We start from the raw sequence: 19,208 nt of genomic DNA, 5'->3' as shown, positions 1-19,208 counted from the left end.
ATGGGTATATGAATAGGAAGGGTTTGGAAGGAGATGGGCAGAGTGCTGGCAGGTGGGACTAGGTTTGGGTTGTGATATCTGGTCAGCATGGATGGGTTGGACCAAAGGATCTGTTTCCGTGCTGTACATCTCTATGACTCTATGACTGTATGGCACTATTTAGGTAACAGTGAAAGTGCAGAATTCAATAGAGGATTCAAAAATTCAAAGAACAAGAGAAACCATTTCACAGGTGGATTCATCTTAGTAGATTATCAATAAATTAGAAACAATACAGTGAACAGTTATGACAGAGGAGGTGGAGGCCAGTGGTGTCTATCAAGTAGTTGCATTATTTTCAGAAACCTGAGAGCATTCCCAGAAATAGAAATAATTCTAGTCTTGTATAATGCCTCTATTAAAGTGTTAAGAGTTAATAATAGAACATTACAGAAATAGAGGAAGCTCAAATTCTCAAAAACAGCTTCAGTAATGTAGATTTGGGAATTCCAATTGAGGTCAAAGCAGATGGTGAGCTTCAACATGTGACTGTGTGAAACTCAGTTGAACATATCTGAAGCCACATTGATTCAAACTCATTTATCATCTCTCCACTTAATGACCTACTTGGGCATCCTATGATGCAATGCTACAAAATTTTGATGCTTGTATCAAAATGCTTTCCTATCTCCAAGACTTCCTGCAGCTCAACGACATACAGGACTTCGAAATCTAAAGTGGAGTTGTGGCTTAATAAATCAGCCATGATTTCATTGAATGATGGAGCAGATTTAATGGACAGAATGGCCAAATGTTATGGTCTTCATTGTAACATACACCTCATACCCCTCTACTGATCTACTTTTCTCCAGAGTTGTGGAGGGCTGTAATTTCAGGGATCTAGGATCCAAATTCTGACATTTCTTCCTGAAACTTTTGTGTCCCTCCATTTCTCGCTTCCTCTTTTCAGACTCTTTCAAAAATATAACTTGGAGCAAGCTTATAGTCACCCTTTTTATATAATGTTCTTTGGCTTGATTTTCATTTTGACAACATTTTAACCTAACAGTGCCTTGATGATACAGCTGAATAAACCATCATTCTTACCTTTGGGGTGGCACGGTGGCTCAGTTGTTAGCACTGCTGCCTCACAGCTCCAGGAATCCAGGTTTGATTCCAAGGTCTGTGTGGAGTTTGCTTATTCTCCTTGTGTCTGTGTGGGTTTCCTTTGGGTGCTCCGGTTCTCTCCTACAGTCCAAAGATGTGCAGATTAGGTGAATTGGCCATGCTAAATTGCCCATAGTGTTCAGGGGTGTGTAGGTTAGGTGCATTAGTCAGAGATCAATTTAGAGCAGGAGAATGAGTCTGGGTGGGTTGCTGTTCGGAGGGTCAGTGTGGACTTGTTGGACTGAAGGGCTTGTTTCCACACTGTAAGGATTCTTATCAATCTTATCATAGCCAGATAATTACCTGCAATGACTTCTTGTCCTGTTCCTGAACCATCTGGTGTCCTCCAAAGATTTATTATTGGTTCTTTCCCATTTCTTATCTACACACTGTCTCCTGGTAACATCATCTGGGTGAACAATGCCAAATTTCCAATGTATACTGACGATGTCCGGCTCTACCTCACCATCACTTCCCTCACTACCCTCACCATCTCTACATTGTCACTTTGCTTATCTGACGTCAAGGATGGCTGGGCATTTCCTCTAGCAGGTAGGCTGACGTGATTGTCTTTAGTTGCTACCACCAGTCCCCCTTCCCCACCCCACTCTTCATCCACCAGCTCCTTCTGTCCTGCTGGCAATTGCCTTAGCCTGAATCAGGCTGTGTGTAACGTTGGTGTCATAATTGATTCCACACTGGCCGTTTGAGCTCATCTTAGTGCTATCCCCAAGACTGTGTACGTCCAACTACTTAACACCTCCCTGTTCATTTGCAGTTAACCTTTCAGTCTTCTATTTATTGTCCATAAACTCGGATATTCCCATCCTCTTGTGGCAGGATTCACATGTCCCAACATCTGAAAAAGAGCCCATCAGAAACTCTGTTTCTCTCTGCACAGGTCCCATCTGGGCCTGCTGAGCTTCTCTGACATTTTGTTTTTCTACAGTTGGTTCCGCTATAACACGTATTTCTTCAACACAAATTGGCTTTAACAAGACTGAAAAATTTAGACCATTATTTGTAGAACACAAACTTTCTTCACCTGTATTGGCTATAACGCGATTCCAGCCCATTTAGTTTAAAGGTGCAGCTATTGCGTAATTTTCTTATAATGCAAGATTGTCCAAGAATGGGACTATTGCATTATATCAGAACTGACTATATTTCTAAAACTCTGCTGCCCACATCCTAACTGGCACTAAGTTCCATCTAATTATCAACCGGTACTCATTCACCAATGTTTAATCTTGGTTTGGTGAAAATTGAAGATTCATATCCTCACTTGAAATGTCTCCATGGCTGTGCTTTTCTGTATTTCTGTAACTTGCTGCAAATCCTACAGTCGTCCAAGGACCCTACAGTCGTCCAAGGACCCTACAGTCGTCCAAGGACCCTACAGTCCTCCAAGGTCCTGGCTCACTTCCTATTCTGGGCTCTCAACCATCATTCATTTTAATTGTTGCACAATACTTTTTTTTAAAAAGTAAACTTCATTCTTAAAACTTATATATGTACATTGCATGACAAGTCAAATTTGACCAGACACATGTATGTTTACAATATTTATTTTATGATTAATGTACGGACAAGAGGTTTTTGATTGCTGTTCTGAGGAAGGGTCACTCAACCTGAAGCATTAATTCTGATTTCTCTCCATACATGCTGCCAGACCTGCTGAGCTTTTCCAGTAATTTCTGTTTTTGTTTATAATTGATCAGCAGTTTTTGAATCTGCTTGCTTGTACCTGGACCCTAAGTTCTGGGATTCCTTCCTTAAGTTTGTCAACTTCTCTTCTCTCCTCATTCTCTCTTTTAAACTTGTCCTTAAAATCTCCCTGTCTGGCCCAATTTTTGATCAGCTACTTTGATATCCCTTCATGTGGTGCTGTGTCTTATTTGACAGTTCAATTTGTTTTGATAAATTATTTGATAGATTACTACATTAAAGGCAGAATAGAACTGCAAGTTGTTGTGACATTTTTCAACATTATGGGTAGTATATAAATGCAAATTTGTGATATTGTTGTTGAACTATCAATACCAGGTGGCAGGTGTTGCTTGTGCTTTTGTGACAACATGAATAGATTATGTAGTTCAAGATATCAATGAAAGTAAGAAGATGGTCAGTGAAATTGCAAAATATGAGGTGTGAAAGTGCCAAGTGTGAAGTCTGAGGAAGTTCATGAGTACTGATTCTGCTCCTAGACAAGCAGAAAAGTAGTATTTCTGTTCTTTAGAGGAATTGGCTCAGCAGACCATTCATAACTCATGTGGGAACTAAAGTCCTTAAACATATGTTCAGTCACAATGGGAATTTCCTGACAGTGCCATGGTCAAATGCCATCTGGTGTGATTGCACTTCGTATTGGAACTTGTATTTTAAGACAAAAGGTATCAGCCTCAGAGCATTGTGCAATGCAGATTCAACAGAATTCTGCTGGGCTGCAATGTTCATATTATAAATTGTGGTTAGCAGTCATTATAGTGTTCTGGTAATCCAAACCCTTGGGCTAAACTTCTGGGGCACGGGTGCCAATCTCACCAGGGAGGACAGTGAAATTTGAATTCAATAAAGATCTGGAATTAACAACTACTTTAAGGGCAATGATGTAACCATTGCCTATTGTTGTAAAAATTGACCTATCCTTTAGGGAAGGAAAGGTATTGTTCTTACCAGATCCAGTCTGAATGTAATTCCAGACTCCCAGCGATGTGACTCACTCTTATCTGTCCGTGGGTAACAAATATTGGCCGTGAATCAATAAAATATTAGACTGTGTTCTCTTCAGTGTAGAAAGTTGAAGTGCAGTTTGAGGTGTGATGAAAGTTTATGGCCATCCAGTGAAACTGCAACATAGTGAAAAGTGAGAACCTTAAACAAAGGAAGGAATGGGAGAAAATTAATGCAACAGGTAACCTTTGGGATATGCAGAATATTTATTATAAAATGCCCAGCTGTACACAATGTATCCTTTTTATCTTGTCATTTTATGAGTTATCCTAGACAAGGTAAATATAGTAAAGGTTTTCCTGATAACCAGGGTGTCCTGAACCAGTTGTTACAATTAGAGATAAGTAAGGATACAGGGTAGGCCATTTTGGACTGAGACAAAGAGAAAGTCTTCACCCAGACACTGGGGAGTCTGTGGAGTTCACTACCACAGAATGTGGCGAAGGTCAAAACATTCAATGTTTGTAAGAAGGAGTTAGATATTGTTCTTAGTGCTAAGGGTATGAGGAGAAAGCAGGAACAGGGAACTGATCTGGATGATCAGCCATGATTATATTGAATGAGGATAAGTCTCAAAGCAATGAATGGCCTATTCCTTCTCCTATTTTCTATGTTTCTGTGTTTTGTTGAAAAGTTCTGATATTGATCTAAACAAACCTCTTCCTCATCCTGTCAATATTGGGCACTGTTTGAAATTATTTGTTTCAGATCAGTCTTACTCTTCAATAGGGTTGTGCTCTTAGAGTTGTGGTTAGATTGTAAAGATGGGTTAATGCATTGAGTATGGTTCTTTAATCTACATCTTTATCACTTGAAGGCCAATGTTCCTAGTATTTGTGGATGAGTCCCAAATGTAGAAAGGGGCTTGAATTTCTAGTGTGCAATCTAACTCAAAACAAGAAATTAACCATTAATCTAAGTTAGAGAATAGAAATGAATAAAGTTACCTGTGATCATCCACAAATACAATTCTTATGCAGCAAATTTTAGCCTTAGCATCTAAGCACTTTAGTCAGGAACTTGCTTAAGTTCAAGAACTTTGTCATCTCATGTTCTAGTTTTCTTAGATAACTTCTGCAGATATGTGAAGGTAAATTACCCAAAGCACTGTGATACAAGAACAGGAAAATATATCTTTTGTGCAACACCTGGTTGTGAAGCCAAATAGCATTTGGAATTAGAAATTCTAGTCCAAAATCCTGACTGACAACAAATTTAAGTCATTAGTGGATTCAGTAATCTCAGAATTTTCTCTACCTCTCATTATAAATGTGCATTCATTCATTGTGACTGATGTCACTGTCTTTCTAAGAAAATATATTTCCTTGTTTTCTTTTCTTACAGGCAACCCTGATCTGGTTAGCAAAGTCCCTGTGACCATTCAAGTTTTAGATGTTAATGAATATGCACCAGAATTCTCAGTGCCTTACGAGACCATGATGTGTGAAAATGCAAAGACTGGCCAGGTATAGTATTGAATGAATTTTAAAACAAATGTAAAAAGAGACAATGGGCACTGTTTTATTATTTTGCTTTTTCATATTAATTGTAAGTAAGGCAAGGCCAGGAATTTCCTGCAAGTTGATGTCACTCAATCACTGTAACTTCACCACATTTTTAGTGGTAACCCTGTGTATTTATGTAAATGTGATTTCAATCTCATTGACGTTGATATTTCAATGGCTGATTATTTAACTGCTCTAAGGAAATTCCTACAGGTAACATTAACGGAAAACTGAATCAGTTCTGACTAGTTCTGTTGCTGTTGCTTTCATAAGGACAAGGGTCTAACATATCATGTCAGTCTGCCATGTGCAGTGACATAGTGAGAGTGCAGGGGGCTCGGAGAAAAAGGTGAATAATTAACAACAGGAAGGGAATTTAGGACTTATTAATGGTCACATTTTATAGCAATTCTTGCCTCTTTATATTTGCGGCTCTCAGCTGCTTGTACCTACTCTTGCCCTGACAACCAACTACAGCTTTCAACCAAATGGAAAGAATAAGTAGGAGTGGAAAAGAGAGGAGTTAATATATTGGACAGTCAAAAAGTCATAGAGTTGTACAGTGTGGAAACAGAGCCTTCGGTCCAACTCGTTCATGCTGAGCAGATATCCTAAATTAATCTAACACTATTTGCCAGAATTTGGCCCATATCCCTCCAAACCCTTCCTATTTATATACACGTCCAAATGGTTTCTAAATGTTGTAATTGTACCAGTTTCCACCATTTTCTCTGGCAGCTCATTCCATACATACAGCACAGAAATAGACCCTTTGGTGCAACCAGTCCATGCCGAACTAATCCCAAACTAATCCCTCCTCAGATCTCTGATTAACCATATGGATAAACAATTGAAATTGGCTACTTAGAATATTTATCGATAGAGCAAATCTGGGGCCTTTTCTTCAATATGCCGGAGTATTTTAAGAAGTTTTCATCTTTCTGTGACTTTTCTACCACCTCTTTGAATGTGGACACAATTGCAATTTCCCAAAACAATCAATCGATTGAAGTTCGATGTGCTGCATGAAAATACCAGGTAAATGACATTCTGAGTAAATGTGAAATTCCTTGACCTTGTATTTGAAAAATAAGCCATTCTATTTAAAAATCGGTGAACATCTTTACTAAAACATGATATTTCATAGAATTGTGATGTTGCATTTGTCTTCAATAATATATTATAATAATTATACATAATCTGCAATGTCTTAGAGCTCAATTTCACTTCATAATTCTTCAATGTAATCTTCAAATATTTAACATTAACACGTGGTAACATATATGATATATATGTCCCGATACTGGTTGCAACATGACTAGATCACATTAGATTCCACCTCCAATACTTGCATTCCTACAATTAATACAGGCACCCGCTGTAATTATTTTGTGTTTTGACTACTTGATTTAAATCTCTGATATTGTGAGATGCATTACACAATGAATGAAAAAAGTGGATAAATTCCAAGTATCACTGACAATAAACATAGAATATATGCTACAGGGGTAATTTCATTCATTTCTGAGTGGAGAAAATCTACTAGATCAAATTAATCTTGATTTTATGCTCCATCTTTTTTGTCACCTGAAAAGCAAGGTCCAATTTGCTCTCTATCTAATGTTCAATATCCTAATTGCCTTTTCTGACTTGTGGACCAATTAATAAAAATATAATTTGAAATAATAAATACATTTTTGGAAAAACTGACAGTCCAAAGCTGTATAACATGTGAAAGCCAAACAAAGGATTTATAAACAGATTGTAAACCCTGACACTAGATGGTGCTCCAGGTTGTTAAAATTTTGTTTTTGAGGGGAATTACAGTTCGGCCTTGCAACAGAATATTGTTCTCTTAAGGTGAGAAACAATGCAGCAACTGTAATGTCTGAGGCTGGAGATAATCAGTCATCGCCTGAACGTAAGTCCGGTATCTGGCGAAACTCTTATCGATTGGACAGTCATTCCAAATTGCAATTTTTATTATGCAGTCTACTCCTAGCTAGGTTTGCAGATGGTTTCAAAGTAAGCACTTTATCTATACATCAGTGTACTGTATGGTAACTATAGTTCATTTCATTTTTTATCATCTTCACTACTTAGCCATCATATTTCCTTGAAATCGGAAAGTTTCACCTTACCAGTGGTGAAACTTTCCCCAATACTCATTAAAGGCCTTATTCACAGAATCCCTGCAAGTGTAGAAAGATGCCACTCAGCCTATCAAGTCTGTGCTGACCCTCTGAAGAACATCCCACCCAGACCCAGACCCCCATCCTGCCCCTTGGATGCTGCATTTCCTGTAGCTAATCCAACAGCCTGCATATCCCTGCATTCTACAGGCAACTTTGCATGGCCAAATCACCAACCTGCACATCCCTGCATTCTATGGGCAATTTTACATGGCCAAACCACCTAACATGCACATCTTTGGACTGTGGGATGAAACTGGAACAGCTGATGGAAACTCATTTGGGGAGAATATTCAAACACCAGCCAGCCAGTCACCTGAGGCTGTTATTGAATCTGGGTCCCTGGCACTATGAGGCAGCAGTGCTAACCACTGATCCACACTGCTACGCACAGTTAGAGGAGTTTAATATTTAAACTCTGCTTTAGTTTGCAGACAGTGGATAAAATTAGGGATATCAAAAAATCCATGATAAAGAGTAGGCATGCTTGAACATTTAGAGCATGCAAAGCAATAACTAAGCAAATAAGACATCTTGAATGGCTCTGGTCACTGGTCACTTTAATTGTTAATAAGTCACACTGTCCCATTCAGAGTTAAAGATCGCCACAGAAACAAACGATTACATTGAGTGTCTGCCCAGTGTCAACAGTGAATTTTCTCTTGCCTGTAATTCTCCAGAGAAAGTTGCTATGGATATAATGCATGCATTGCAATTATCAACTCAGCTCATCTTTTCAGTAAAGATCTCCACAAGACGAATTTCACCTACATAGCTCCTCAGTGTACATTTTGTAAGTCAACTTCAAATGATAAACAATGGCTAGTTTTGAAGAGGTTCATCATCTACTCATTTGCAATACTTCAGTACTACTTACTTTTGCAAAGTCTTTGTTTCAGGATAAGCTTTTGAATTACAGATACATACATTTGACATTCTATTTGGGAAAGGCAGGTTGACCTGTGAAGATGCAAAACAAATTATGATAATAGAAGTACTTCAGTATTTATACTGAAGTCAACGTCAAGAACTGTGTTCAATGTTTTTTTAAGCTTTGAGTGCTCTGTCAGAGGTATTAATACTGAATAATGGACATCTGAGAAAAGGTTGAAAACTGTGGCACAGGTCCAGATAAAGTTTATTAAGGTTCAGAATATTTCCTAATAATTACAATAGACAGAATTTGTCACTACAAGAAATTCTATCAGATTGAGGTTTCATCAAAAGTTTGGGCCTTTCCTGATCCTGAACTGCAACCACAATAGTAGATAAGCAGCAACCCTGGAGAGAGTGATATTTATGCTAAAGGAGAAGCCAGCAGGAGAATAGGTAATTAATTGTTTTCAGGTACCTGACATGTGGAGAGTAAGCTTGGACTACCTGCACAGCAAATAACCAAGGGTTCCTCAAAAACGCCATGCTAAGCAACACAGCCAGGGCGAGGTGTACCCGTAATTTTCTACTTCATTATTTTATTGATGCACACCATACCACTTTGAGCACTTGGAAGTGAGGTGCTTCACAAACAGTTGTTTATTCCTATAACTTGTTGAACTAGGACTGATGCTCCTATATCTGGCATCCAGGGACTGCCAGAGACCAATGGGTAACACTGTTTCATTGATGTTTACTTCCGTCATTATGAATAGGGCTACATTTAGTGTTGCCAGTGCCCAAGGTCAGTGCTACATGCCAACTTTGCTCTTCCATTTAGTAAGATGTTTGGTGTTTTACCTCCAGCCCATGTTCCTGTTCTATTCCGATATCCTTCATAATATTAACGCCCAAAAATCTAGTGATCTCAGTCCTGATGCACATTGATTGAACATCCACAATGCTCCAGGTTAGAGATTTCCAAAGTTACATTCTGCACTGTTAGGAAATGTTTTTCTCAGCTCATTTCACAATATCTTACCTACTTAACCTAAGTCTCCAAGTTCTGTGCTCTCCAGTCATTGGGCACCATCTCTCACCATCTATCCCACCAAAGATTTCGAAGTCTGTTACATATTTCAATGAAACCACCATTCACTCTCTAATTGAGTTGATGAGGGGGTGTCTGCCATGAAGCTGATTAACCAGTGCTCTAGGGCACTCCGTGACTGATCATGGTAGACCCTTTGTCTTACATATCTTAAAGATATCCATTTTTCTTGGCCCTGACCGATGACTGTTCCTGAACCTGTCTGTCAGCGAGAAACAGCCCTTCTGTTAATTGTCTAAGAATTTAAAGCCATGAGGAGGAATTGTTTTACAAGCTCCAAGTTTAATGCATTTTGTGATACAAACAGAGAAACTGCTGGAGAAACCGTCCAGATCTAGAAGCATCTGTAAACTGAAGAAGAGTCACTTGACTTGAAATGTTAACACTGTTTCTCTCTCCACATATGCTGCCAGACCTGCTGAGTTTGTCCAAACAAAACTAAAGTTTGTTGGACAAGAAAGTTAAGAAAAAAATGAAGAAAGATTTAAGTGCTTCCCCAATCTTAGAAGAAATTGCAGAATATTTAGTTTGTGTTTGTTACTTGCTGGAGAAACACTTATGAGACAGGAGTCAGTCAACAGCACATTGAAAAGGAAAATATGAGCAGGAGTAGGCCATTCAGCCCTTTAAGCCTGCTGTACCTTTCAATGTGATCATGGTAAACAAGCAGGAAGCTGGAAGAACACAGCAAGCCAGGCAGCATCAGGAGGTGGAGAAGTCAACATTTCAGGTGTAACCCTTCTTCAGGACTGGGGGTGTAAGGGGAGTTGCAGGTGTGGGGGGACAGGGTGGTGACGTGGGGATGAATGAATGTTGTACCCTCTAACTGTCTTCACTTAAACCCTCAGTCCTGAAGAAGGGTTATACCCGAAACGTTGACTTCCCCACCCCCTGATGCTGCCTGGCTTGCTGTGCTCTTCCAGCCTCCTGCTTGTCTGTCTTGAATTCCAGCATCTGCAGTTTTTTTGTGTCTCTATTCAATAAGATCAAGGCTGATCATCCAATGCAATCCCCTGTTCCTGCTTTCTATACACCCTTTGATCCCTGTAGCCCTAAGAACTGTATCTAACTCTTCTAATAACATTGAGGTAAACGCAGTCCGAAATCTTTCTCATGCTGCAATGCAACAGCCAAGTAGCTCAAGGTGCACATATATCTGATTGCATTTATATCTTGATACGTTTCTGGATGTTTATACACAGACTGGCTTTTAAATCCTCAGTGTGAATTTTTTTCTGTTTCAAGTTCCCCCGGGCACATGACCCTCCTAAACATTGACAATGTTCCTAGCCATTATGACCCACCTGCTTTTGTCTGCATGGAAACAGGAGAGGATACAGTTTCTGTTTTATTGTGTGGGATTGAAAGACATCTAATTTTTCTGTTACACTTGGATTCAGGATCAGCATAACGCATGATTAGTTATTTCCCTCTGCTGTGGTCTTTTCAGATCATTATGACGATCAGCGCAGAGGATAAAGACATGCCACCTACTACACCACAATTTCATTTCAGATTGTCACCTGAGGCTGCTACCAATCCTAACTTCACAATCCACGACAACGGAAGTAAGAACTGTTGCTTTTTTAAAAATTTTCTCTATTCTAAAATGACAGGCTATTTCCTACAGATTTCTTCAAACTAATTATCTTATTTTAATACATGCCCTGTCTTTGTTGCAATTTTTTAAAGCCATTGTGTGTCATTCGGCTGACTGCTGGAAGCTACACAAATAACTATGCTTTCAAAATGATGACAATCTTTATCTGAGTAATCAGCAAAACATCCACTCGGTTCCCTGTATTCTTTTGTAATTTCAGATCCTTGCAAAGATTTTCAGTTTATCAGTTTACTTCTTTATTTTTGGCTGACATTTCCATTGAAATTATTGTTTTCCTGTCATTTTTGTATCACTCACAGCATTATTTTGACATCTATGAAGCAATTTGGGTCTCTTTCTCCCCGTGTTTGTGTCATACACATTTCGCAATTTGTTTATTATCCTGAAATACAGATAATTGAGAGTTGTATTTTGAAACTGGAGATTAGTTTTCTGTTGCAGGGCAGAGATGAATAGATCCTTGGTTAGGTAGATGGGAATGCAGACTTGAAGTTACAATCAGATCAGCTGTGATCTTTATTGAATTACAGTACAGGCTGGAGGGGATGAATGGCTTCCTTCTGTTCCTTGTTTGTATGGTAGAGGGTAGCATCTTTAAAAAGGTGTATTGTGGGTGGTCAAACACATCATGGTGTGAAGCAGAGGCCATTGTTTAAAAAGCTTGTTTCACTACAGCTCTCCTGGTGCAGTTATAAGTGTCAGACCGGCAATGGTAGGCAGGGCAAAGAATAGCCTCACCACCGCTAAAACAAATTCTTCAGCCAGATCCCACTCCAGTCAGAGTTTTGTAATATTGCCGACTGTACCCACCTCATGATGAAAGTACAGCTACCTCCTGTGACTGCAGTCTTTGGGGCTATGGGGATGTGGGAGAAACAGCTGGTGCAGGTGGAAGACCGCTTAAGGACAGGTATGAGATAGTGTTGGCCCAGGGAAATTGAAAACTTTAGTTGCTTTGTAAAGTTCTTTCATTTACAATAATGTGCTAAGTCATTCGAAGATTTGTGAGATAGAAAGGGAGCCCTGTTGGTGATTGGGTTGATTGAAGTTTTCAGATTATTGGTAGCTTTGGGAATGTTTTTTCTATTCATTGGTGGGATGAGGGCATTACTGGCTAGGCCAGCATTTATTGTCCATTTCCAATTGCTCAGTTGGCTGTTCCGAGTTAACCACATTGCTGTAGGTCTGGAGTCACATGTAGGCCAGACCAGGTAAGGATGGGAGTTTCCTTCCCTGAAGCACATTAGTGAACCAGATAGATTTTTCCAACAATTGATGGTGAATTCATGGTCATCATTTTGACTCTTAATTCCAGATTTTCTTTGGAATCAATGGTGAATAAAGGGTGGTGGTTCAAAAAGAATAGATTATCACAGCCTGGATAACTAAGATTGATCAAATTCTCACATGTAAAGCTTTGAGAAATTCAAAACTAAGGCAAGTTGATTTGAAATAAAAACATTTCCTATTCGAAGAACATGGGAACAGAACCAGATCCCCTTGATATTATTCCAGGTTTGAACTTTTTCATAGTGGTTTGCTAATACCCTGTCAGAAATCCTCTGTAGGTTTAGCCACAAATTTCTTTTTAAATTTGTGCGAAGATTTGTAGCTCGGGTGCTCGTTGTGGTGGTTCTGTTCGCCTAGCTGGGAATTTGTGTTGCAGACATTTCGTCCCCTGTCTAGGTGACATCCTCAGTGCTTGGGAGCCTCCTGTGAAGCGCTTCTGTGATGTTTCCTCCGGCATTTATAGTGATTTGTCTCTGCCGCTTCTGGTTGTCAGTTCCAGCTGTCCGCTGCAGTGGCCGGTATATTGGGTCCAGGTCGATGTGCTTGTTGATTGAACCTGTGGATGAGTGCCATGCCTCTAGGAATTCCCTGGCTGTTCTCTCCTATACTACATTGGACAAACAGAAAGACAGCTAATGATCTGCATCCATGAACACCAACTAGCCACGAAACGACACGACCAGCTATCCTTAGTAGCCACACACTCAGATGACAAGCAAAATGAATTCGACTGGGACAACACTACTATTATAGGACAAGCCAAACAGAGAACAGCCAGGGAATTCCTAGAGGCATGGTACTCATCCACAGATTCTATCAACAAACACATCGACCTGGACCCAATATACCGACCACTGCAACAGACAGCTCGAACTGACAACCGGAAGTGGCAGATACAAATCACTATAAATGCCGGAGGAAACATCACAGAAGCGCTTCACAGGAGGCTCCCAAACACTGAAGATGTCACCTAGACAGGGGACGAAACGTCTGCAACACAAATTCCCAGCTCGGCGAACAGAACCACAACATTTCTTTTTAAATAGTTAAAGTGAGTTCTGACACTGAGAGTCTCCACAAACTGAAACAAACACACAACAGCTGAAATAAATTAGCCTGCAATTTACCTGAAAACATCTGGTGATTTCTTTAAATATCACAAAGTAATGTCATCTTCACACACCCTCAGGCTGCTTCACTCCTGACATTTGTGAGATTCACAAATAGAGAAAATACAGTTAATTATATTCTTTCATGATGCTAGCTGATGGTAGTCTTGGCTGAATCACATCCCAGAGTGAAACCAGCCTTAATAAGTCATGTGTTTAGATTTTAGGTTTAGTTAGTTAGAGTAGTGGTTATCCACTGAGGCATATTCACATGACATAGCAGATATTCTTTAAGAATAGAACAGATGTTATTCCACAGAACAGCCAATTCAAGAGCAAACAATAGCTATATAAATACAAAACTCAGTTGGCAAAATCTGGAACACACAGCAAAACAATGCTCAATCATTTGTTTTCCAGCAAGATTCATTTAGAGACTCAAGTCTAGAGAAATCACACCCTAAGCTCACTGAACATACTGTTTCTTCTTCATGTACTGTGGAGACAGTTTAGTTTGTTATTTCCAGATCTACTGACATGAATTTCCCACAAATGTGATAGCCTAAACTTTCTCAGTTCTGATAAGCTCCAGATTTCTAACCAAATTCTCAAGATTTGGAAGTTCTACCAACTAAACCCTTCTACTAAGGTAAATTGTTCCCTGAAATACCCTAACGTTCTTTTAGAAGGGGAGCTAACTTTGTTTTTCTACTCAACTCTGATGCTTTTTGAATTGAATGAATAAAACTTGCGCAACCCATTTTCTTCTCAACTGAAAACCAAACAAATAGCCTTCTATATTGACCTTACCTTATATATTTACCTTACCTGTTACAGATTTAATAGTATAAATATCTTTCTATTCACATCACAAGTGTCCACAGTCAACTGCTTTCTGACAAAATGCTAGAAATTATCCCCATTCCAGAAGGGCTATCTGACCTTGTCTTTTTTTAAAGGAAAACCCTTCATGGAAGTAACCATCGCCTGTCACTATTCTAAAGTTCCGATTCCAAAAATAATATATTTATGTATCACAATTTTCATCATGATGCAAGCATGAGAATTGTATTGAGCCCTTTGAGCCCTTCTCTGCTATAAAGGGGACTATTCTTTTCACATTCATCTTGTCAAGTCCTCTTAGAATCATGTATGTTTCAACAAAATCATCTCTCATTCTTCAAATCTCCAATGGTATAGGCCCAATCTTTCCTGGTCAGGGAACATCCTCATCCAAAGAATGAAGTCAACCTTCTCTGAACTGCTTCTTATATCCCTTAGGTACGGGGACCAAAACTGGATTTGGACTCCAGATATGATCTTATGATTGCCTTGTACAAGTGTAGCTAGATGCCCTACGTTTATGTTCCACTTTCCTTGCAAAACAAAAACTATAATGTTCTGTTGCCCTCCTAATTACTTCCTGTACCTGTGCACTAAATCTTGTTTTAGCAGAAAACCAGGCTCCCTGAACCTCAAGGTTTGGCAATCACTGTACATTTAAAAAATAGTCTACTTCTCTATTCTTCTGGCCAAAGATAATAATTATACTCTAGTTTCACATTTTTGCCTATGTTTTAAACTGCCTATATTCTCTTGCAGTCTCTTTATATCTTCTTCACAACTTGCTTTCCTACCTATCATTATGCCTTCAGCTAATTTAGCAATCAAACATTGCAATCATCTATTCATCTAAGTCATTGATGTAGATTGTAAATAGTTGAGATCCCAAGACTAAAATTACACTCCATTAGTTACAGCTTTCTCATCTAAAAGTAATTCATTTATACTTATTGTTGCTTTCTCGTTAAACAAACCAATCCTACCCCAATCTAATATGTGGCCATTGCACCATAACCTCAAAGTTTTTGCAGTAACATTTGATTTGTACATTTTGTAAATCTAACTACCATGTATCTACATGTTTCTCTTTGCCTACTTTGCTCCCTATTTTCTCAAGAAGTATTTTGACTATAACATTGGTTCTCTTTCACAAAATCAAATTGCTTCTTCAGGATTGTGCTCAGGTTTTTCAAGTACTGACATACAATCTATTTAGTAATAGATTCAAACATTTTCTCAATGATAGATGTTAGGATAATCAGCCTACAGTTCCCTCCTTTTTTTTTGTACTCGTCCTCTCTTGAATATGAGAGATGCATTTGCTGTTTCCCAATCTGATAGAACATTTCCAGATCCACAATTGAGGAAGTTTTGAAAAATTGTGTCTTTGAATATTGTAAAACCAGAAGTCAATAGATTCTTGTTAAGCAAGTGGTACAGGCTATTGGGAGTAAGCAAGAATGTTGAGTTGATACTGCAATCGGAAGATCTACTCTTTAAAATATCTTAATGGAATATTGCTGTTGAAGGCTGGGCCAGTTTTTATCTCCCATCCTGAATTACTCTGGAGAAGGTGGTAGTGAGCTGCATTCTTGAACTCCTGCAAGCTACAATCCATAACAGTGTTGTTATAGTCATAGTCATACAAGTACACAGCACAGAAACAAGCTTTTCAGCCCATCTTGGCCCGTATCCCTCTAAGCCTTTCCTATTCTTGTTGCTGTCCAAATGTCTGTTAAATGTAGTAATTGTTTCCACTACTACCACAGCCTCCATACACACACCACCCTCTGTGTGAAAAGGTTGCCTCTCGGGTCGTTTTAAAATCTTTCCGCTGTCACCTTAAACCTATGAGAAGGAGTTTGAGGATTTCACCAGAACCACTCAAAATGAACATTGGTAAATTAACTTGGGGTGTAAGGATATCCACAGTGGTGTTCATAGAGTAGGCTCATGGAGCTAAGAGACTTACTCATGCTGTTCACTCATTTATTTCCTTGTAACTAACACATGATTGAGTCACGAAATATAAGCATGCGAAATTGCATGGAAACCTAAGGGAAATAAATTTGTAGGAGCTACAGCAATCAAGCCAGTGAATGGGACAGACTGAATTGCCTTAGGGTGATGGAAATGTAGCCATGGATCTCTTGCTTAAAGAGGTGCCTGCTGATCCTCTAGGAACCTAACAATGACATTTTTCAAAGTGGAATGTTGGCCAGCTGGTGAATCACAACACACTTTTCAGTTCCACTATGCTTCACCTTTTGGGCTAATTGCATATTCCTGTCTCTATTCTGTCAATGATAAAAGCCACCGATCATTGTGCCATAATCCTCTTCCTGCTCATTTTGTAAAACAGAAACTTTATGGTAAAGATTCAGGTTATCATACTGTGCTTGTTATAAAGTTCTTTTCACACATTTCAAGGAATTAAGTTGCTAATTTACTTGATAAATTGATGACAATTTTGATAATCCAAATGTAATGTGTAAGGAAATTGCAAGTGATGCCTTCACAAATATTCTTTCCTGGAAACAAAGTCCAATTTCTAAAATCGGGTTATGGTATTCCATTTTGAAGGCTGTTGCTCCACATATCAAGAGGTGCTTACTTGCCAAATACAGAAAGCTCAGGAGAATTGAGAATGAAACTGGCTAGATTGTTTAATGATTTCAAATCAACAGCATTATTCATATGTTGTTTATCTGTGGTTAGCCCTGACTCAGTGGACAGCATCTTGCCACATGAGTCTGAAGGTTGGGGGATCAAGACCACATTTGAGCCCATAGTCTTTATGTCTCACTGTAAGGCAGAACTGAGGTTATGCTACACTCTTGATGATGCCATTTTTTTGGATGAAAAGTTAAACTGATGCCCCATCCAACTCCACAACTGAATTGCAGAAACTAGTACGGCACTTTGTGAAAGAGGAAGGTGTTTGGGCCAACATGTATCCTTCAGTAATCATGAATAAAACAACTTAGTTCCTCTTTTTTTTCTCTCATTACCATTTGTTTATCTAACATTGGTAAATTGGTTATCCTGTTGTCTGGTCTTGACATTGACAGCATTGAGTAACATTACTTCCTTGGTTGTGAAACAGGGAGAGTCTAGTAAAGCCATTAAAATAAACCACAGCTTTTTTTTAGATTAGATTACAGTGTGGAAATAGGCCCTTCGGCCCAACTAGTCCACACCGACCCACCGAAGCGCAACCCACCCAGACCCATTCCCCTACATTTAGCCCTTCACCTAACACTAGGGGCAATTTAGCATGGCCAATTCACCTGACCTGCACATTTTTGGATTGTGGGAGGAAACTGGAGCACCCAGAGGAAACCCACGCAGACACGGGGAGAATGTGCAAACTCCACACAGACAGTCGCCTAAGGCAGGAATTGAACCCAGGTCTCTGGCGCTATGAGGCAGCAGTGCTAACCACTGTGACACCATGCCACCCATTTTTTTTTCCATATTCCAAATACTTTCCAACTCACCTTCTCATTCCAGCCAGAGTTCAAATCAGAGCCAACATCACTCTTGAGTGGAAAGTGAACAAAAATAATTCACAAAAAATTGACTTTCTTTCATTGGAATTAACACCTTAACAATGAGCAGTCACTTTGGATGGTGATGGGAAACCTTTCTTGTATGGTACTCACTCAACTACAACAGAATCTTGTATTCATATAGCAGGTTTAAAATATCCCAAGATCTTTTACAGGAACAATTATCCAGAAACATTTGACACCAGGCCACTTAATGAGATAGGGAGAGGTGACCAGAAGCTCGGTGGAGGCAAAGGAGATTTGAAATCGCATTGTAAAGAAGAGGAGAGGGATGCAGACATTTGGGGAGGGCATTCAGGTGTCCAGCAGTTGAAGAGGCAGGTACCATTTGGAGGTCATAATTCAAAGAACACAGAGCTCTCAGAGCATTGTGGTGATGGAGGAGATTACAGAACTAGGGAGTTGCAAAGCCATAAAGGGATTTGAAAACCAGGGTGGTACCTTTGATAGAAGCCAGAGGAGATCCCATGAAGCCCAATGAGCACAATTGGTGATGGGTGAATGGAACTTGATATGAGTTACAATAATGCTTGGATGAGCACAAATTTATGAAGTGTAGAAAGATGAGATATTTGGAACTGGAACACTTTTTTTTTAATACACACATGTTGTTAGCTGGATAAGCATTTATTGTTTGTTCCTAATTGCCTTTGAGAAGGTGGTGGTGAGCTGTCTTCTTGAACCACTGCAGTCTATGTGCTGTGGGTTGACTCACAATGCCCTTACAGAGGGTATTCTGGGATTTTGACCCAGCGACCCTAAAGGAACAGTGATGTATTTCCAAGTCAGGATCGTGTGTGGCTTGGAGGGAAACTTGGAATTGGTGGTGTTTCCATGTATTTGCTGCCTTTATCCTTCTAGAGCCACCGAGTCATAGGGTCTTACAGCACGGAAACAGACTCTTTGGTCCAATTCATCAATGCCGACCAAGTTTCTCAAATTGAACTAGTTTCACTTGCCTGCTTTTGGTCCATATCCTTCTAAACCTTTTCCTATTCATGTCCCATTCCAAATGTCTTTTAAATGTTGTAACAGTACCAGCCTCCACCCTTCCACATACAAATCACACTCTCTGTGAAAATGTTGCCTCTCAGGTCCTTTTAAATCTTTTTCCTCTCACCTAGTTTTTAACTCACTCACCCTAGGGAAAAGACCTTTGCTTTTCACTCTATCTATGTCCCTCATGATTTTATAAACCTCTATAACATTACCC

At 39.3% G+C, this 19,208-nt stretch overlaps 1 protein-coding gene across 15 annotated transcripts in view; it reads left to right on the top strand.

Annotated features, from left to right (window-relative positions):
• LOC140464827 (cadherin-12-like) overlaps positions 1-19,208 on the top strand; it is a 627,324-nt gene that overhangs the window by 583,642 nt on the left and 24,474 nt on the right. For all 15 annotated transcript variants that reach the window (XM_072560318.1, XM_072560312.1, XM_072560316.1 and 12 more), the window contains 2 exons: positions 5,224-5,345; positions 11,011-11,128. In XM_072560318.1, the coding sequence (XP_072416419.1) occupies positions 5,224-5,345; positions 11,011-11,128 (240 nt within the window). The remainder of the gene's footprint in view (positions 1-5,223; positions 5,346-11,010; positions 11,129-19,208) is intronic.

Source organism: Chiloscyllium punctatum, chromosome 41 (assembly GCF_047496795.1).
Source record: "Chiloscyllium punctatum isolate Juve2018m chromosome 41, sChiPun1.3, whole genome shotgun sequence".
Classification (NCBI taxonomy): domain Eukaryota; kingdom Metazoa; phylum Chordata; class Chondrichthyes; order Orectolobiformes; family Hemiscylliidae; genus Chiloscyllium; species Chiloscyllium punctatum.
The sequence above is the reverse complement of the archived record's forward strand: the minus strand, read 5'-3'. Positions and strand labels throughout refer to the sequence as shown.